This window comes from Perkinsus marinus, assembly GCF_000006405.1.
Source record: "Perkinsus marinus ATCC 50983 genomic scaffold scf_1104296938468, whole genome shotgun sequence".
NCBI classification, from domain to species: domain Eukaryota; phylum Perkinsozoa; order Perkinsida; family Perkinsidae; genus Perkinsus; species Perkinsus marinus.
Genome location: NW_003213425.1, coordinates 50,410 through 54,697, shown reverse-complemented (window position 1 = coordinate 54,697; position 4,288 = coordinate 50,410). Strand labels below are relative to the sequence as shown.

General features: G+C 43.5%; 1 protein-coding gene across 1 annotated transcript; it reads left to right on the top strand.

Annotated features, from left to right (window-relative positions):
• Window positions 1-777: 777 nt before the first annotated feature.
• Pmar_PMAR027428 (conserved hypothetical protein) lies at window positions 778-4,288 on the top strand (the record flags this gene model as incomplete). The annotated part of the gene is made up of 10 exons (XM_002782725.1): window positions 778-871; window positions 922-1,031; window positions 1,269-1,480; window positions 1,936-2,101; window positions 2,143-2,304; window positions 2,346-2,495; window positions 2,656-2,773; window positions 2,818-2,950; window positions 3,288-3,468; window positions 4,175-4,288. 10 exons carry the CDS (start codon window positions 778-780, stop codon window positions 4,286-4,288), a joined length of 1,440 nt encoding a protein of 479 aa, XP_002782771.1.

Sequence of the window (4,288 nt, the reverse complement as noted above, 5' to 3'; positions counted from 1 at the left end):
CGTGCTGCTCCCGTTGTGAGTGCTCTCACTGAAAGCATCAGTAGTCGTTCGCCAAGTTGATCTATTTCGCATAGCTATTGCACACGGTGTACGTGTGGACAGAATGGCCTTCGACTTGTTCTGTGCTGTTGTGTTGCACAGTACTGAAGCCTACCTGCTTGTTCACGACACATTATGAGGTCTATAATTAGTGAGGGAACATGCGAGTTCAGTTGAGGGGAGCAAATGTAAATTCCAACACTGCCGATGACCTGTTGAGGAAATTCCTGCTGAAGATTCCTCCTAATAGGTACTATCGTCATTAGGAATTTATAAACTAGTAAGCCTTCGAAGATATAATGCTTGCTTGTGTAGGCCTGGTCGAGTAATCCGTTAATCTGAAAATACAATTACTATACTCAAACTAGTATATAGTTCATACATACAAACTACATAAAACAAGCATTAAAGATTCACAGCATATGATTATTAAATATTGCGCTTTGAGGCTTAGATATCTCTAACACGTCTGAGGCGTAAGATTTCACATAAAAGAACATCCTTGATCGACAATCCCGAATTTGACAACGTGTTTTTGAAGGATCTACTAGTCGGTGTTGGAAGTATCAGCCTGTGACATGACCGATGTAGTGGATACTGCCCTGCCCACGATCAAGTACATATTATTCCTATGCACACACAGTGATGGTATACTCATACATGTAGTTTCTATTCGTATTTGTATTGCGCTTTGTGATACTGCTGGCGTTAGTACTCCGCAGATTATTTCACGTGATAATGAGGCCCTCTAGAATTGAGCAAGTTGTATTTGCCTTGACTGTTGTTGGTCAACTCGTAAGCAGCCAGGCTGATATGAAGAGTGTTAGGATAAGTAAGTTGTCATATTTGTTGGCAGTAGTAGGAGTGTAGTGGTGTTATTAGGTATGAACAAGATATGGCCCTTCGCGAACCCTACGGAGACTTATCGTTATTATGATCTGCCCTTTTGTAAACCGGAAGTTATCGAGTCGGAGTGGATGAGTTTCGGCCAGGTGAGTACTGGTGTTGGAGTAGGAATATATGTTCGCATTCCTCAGCTGAGCTCGGGAGTTCTTAAAGCTACTCGTGGGAGTTCATATACGAATTAGGGTAGATGTGTAGGGAAACTAAGATAGATTTCCCTAAATTTCCTCACGATTTTCATATTGTCGCCAAGACACGTAGCTGCCCGTGTCCATACTGGTGACTCACCAGTGGTGAGCTCCACTGAGGTTTATGGTTATCATCAGATTCTGAAAGGGGACAGGCTAGTGAATTCGATATACAGTGTTAACTACAGAGAGGATGTGCCCAAGACAAAAGTCTGTCAGAAGACCTTCACGGAAGGGGAGATTGAAATTTTCCAGGCCGCTATAGAGGACAGTTACATGTTTGAAATGTTCGTAAGTCGACGACGACGATCACGTTTTCTCCAAAGGTTTAGATATCCTTGTTTAGGTCGGTGGGCTGCCAATCGTGAGGCCTGTGGGGGCTCTAGCCGTTGAGGATGAGGATGTTGGGACTAGCAGCAGGTTGGTGAATATGGTGCCTTTTGGTGATGGTCCATTGTGGACAGTGTTGGCTTCCTCAGCTCAGGAGTTTCCGATACTGCATTGTGATAATTCAAACACGACCTGTAGGGCGGTATAAGCATACAGAAACCAATAATAATTTCCCAAAATTGTCATTCAGCATTGAGAAATTATGTTCCCTAGTATCGGCAAGGAGCTGATGAATGTTCCTAATATAAGATTTGGATGAAAAATTCTCTGAAAAATTCGTTCCTTGTCGTTTATATGATTCAAACAAGCTTCCTCGAAGGAGCATAAAAGATTTTTGGATGATTCCTTGGACGTGTTGGTCCAACACCTGTAATTGACCATGTGTATATTTTCCAACACTGATTATTATCTATAGATATTTCCTATTGAACTACTTCGAGTTTACTATGGGCTATAATGACGGCGTAGTGGTGTCGGTGAACATGACAACAGACATGGACTTGGAACATGTATTCGAGATCACAGAAGTTGATGCTAAAACCGGCGAGCTGGAGGTGCCCTTTTATTATTCAGTTAAATGGGTAAGTGTTAGCCTCATGTGTGATGTGGAACGAGTGTTCAGGTTGAGTCGCCAATCACTGCATCGGAAGCCTTAGAGACCCAAATGAAGGCGGCCTTGATGTCAGGTGCCGATCAGCCTATTGATATACAAATATTAGCCATCATTAACTCCTTCGTCTTGATCATGCTAATATTGTCATTGCTACTGCTGGTCATCATAAGGGTAATGACCATCTGTTTTTCGATCCTTCACTACCTTCCCAGGTGGTCCGTTCGGACCTCTCACGTTATCTGGCTATACCTGATGAGGAGTTGGCTGCAGTTGAAGAGGAGACTGGATGGAAGCTGCTCTGTGCTGATGTATTCCGACCACCTGTACATAGACTCTTCCTGTCGGCGGCAGTTGGTGCTGGTGTAAGGCCGATCTACGCCGTTTCTACTTGATGCTTTTGCCCAATATTTTTTTCGATAGTCTACCCAGTTCTTACGAAAAAAATGCCATTTTTTAATGTTCTTGTCACCTTTTTTCAGTGGATTACTCGAAGTTTAATTGAAATGGTTGGTCATTATTCAGGCCCAGCTCCTGTTGGCTGCCGTCCTGGTGGTACTGGTCGGCTGCATTGGCCTGTATTATCAGAGGGGTGCGGTCATGACGGCTGGGATCATCTCCTATCTTATTACAGCGGCCTCAGGTCAGTGACCAGGGTCGCATTTATTTTCTATCTGATTACTCTAGGTGGATACGTATCAGCACGGCTATACAACTCCCTGGGTGGAGAGAAGTGGGCTTGGAATATCTTCGTCACTGCTATCGCCTTCATGGGGCCAGCTTTTGGTATATGGATGATCCTCAATACTGTTGCTATTGCGTAAGTAGTACTAGTAGTAGGATAGTCTTATCCCTATACTACTGTATAAAGATTGACAGGAATAGTACATTATAAGGATCCATCTAGCTTTGAGGAGTAACATCTCTCAGGGTTTTTTAGCAATGTTCCTAGTGTGGTGAAATTCACATGAGGAACTGATTGAAGAATGTGTTCCTAGCCATGTGGACCCCTCTCGGGAACATTATAGGTTCCTGGATGATTCCCTAGATAGGTACAACTCTACAGCAGCATGGCCTTTTGCTACTATACTCTTTATCATTACTATGTGGGCATGTATTACCTTCCCGTTGACTGTAGTTGGTGGGATTGTTGGTAGGCATAAGTCTATGAAGAGGAAGAGTGAAGCGGGGGGAAATATGTTCCCATGCAAGACCAACAAGCTCGCCAGGGAGATACCCTCCTGCCACTGGTATCAGAGTTCTACCTGCCAGATGATAGCTGCAGGCTTCCTACCATTCTCCGCTATCTATATTGAGCTCCACTACATCTTCAACTCGGTATGGGGTCCTAAGCTCTACACACTGTATGGTATACTCCTGTTAGCATGCGTATTGGTATTCCTAGTGGCTGCTGCTGTTACGATCCTCTTTACGTATTTGCATTTGAATGTCGAAGACCATAGATGGTGGTGGAGATCCTTTATGTCGGGGGGTTCAGTGAGTGCCTTCTTTTATGTTTACTGTTTTTACTATTACTTCCAAACGAGCATGACAGGTCTATTACAGGTGTCTTTCTATTTCCTATATTCCCTCATTGTAGCGTATGCAATCTTCCTTATGTTGGGTACTGCCAGCTTCCTGGCAACCTACTGCTTCGTGTGGTATATCTATTCGAGAATTAAGGTAGATTAGCATGCACCGAGGGGAGGGGAAATTTTGGAGTATGCTAATACTTCAACTAAGGGATTTCACGACGGTAACATTCAGCAGTAAGTGTAAAAGACATTATCATTCACGGTGGTAGTTTTTGAAGGAATTTGTTGTTATTATTGCTTGGTGATGATATAAGGTTTATGAATAGCGATGATACAAGTTTGAAAGGACTTGTTGGGTTACAACACTCCTCTGTATCGGTTCCTCTTAGTTGATATTGTTATGATGGTTGGCATCTTCAATAGCCTCTGCAGCAACAGTAAGATGTCAGGCATGGAGTTCCTAGGTGCCCTCATTTCTATCGTTGGTTTCTATAATGTGGTCCCCGTAGGTGGGGTTGGATATCCCACACGTGGGTGGCCGAGAGATGGTAATGTGTTTTGGTGCTATGAAGACGGGTTATGAGCTCATCCAGAGCCGAATTATAAGGTCCTACCCTGGGTAG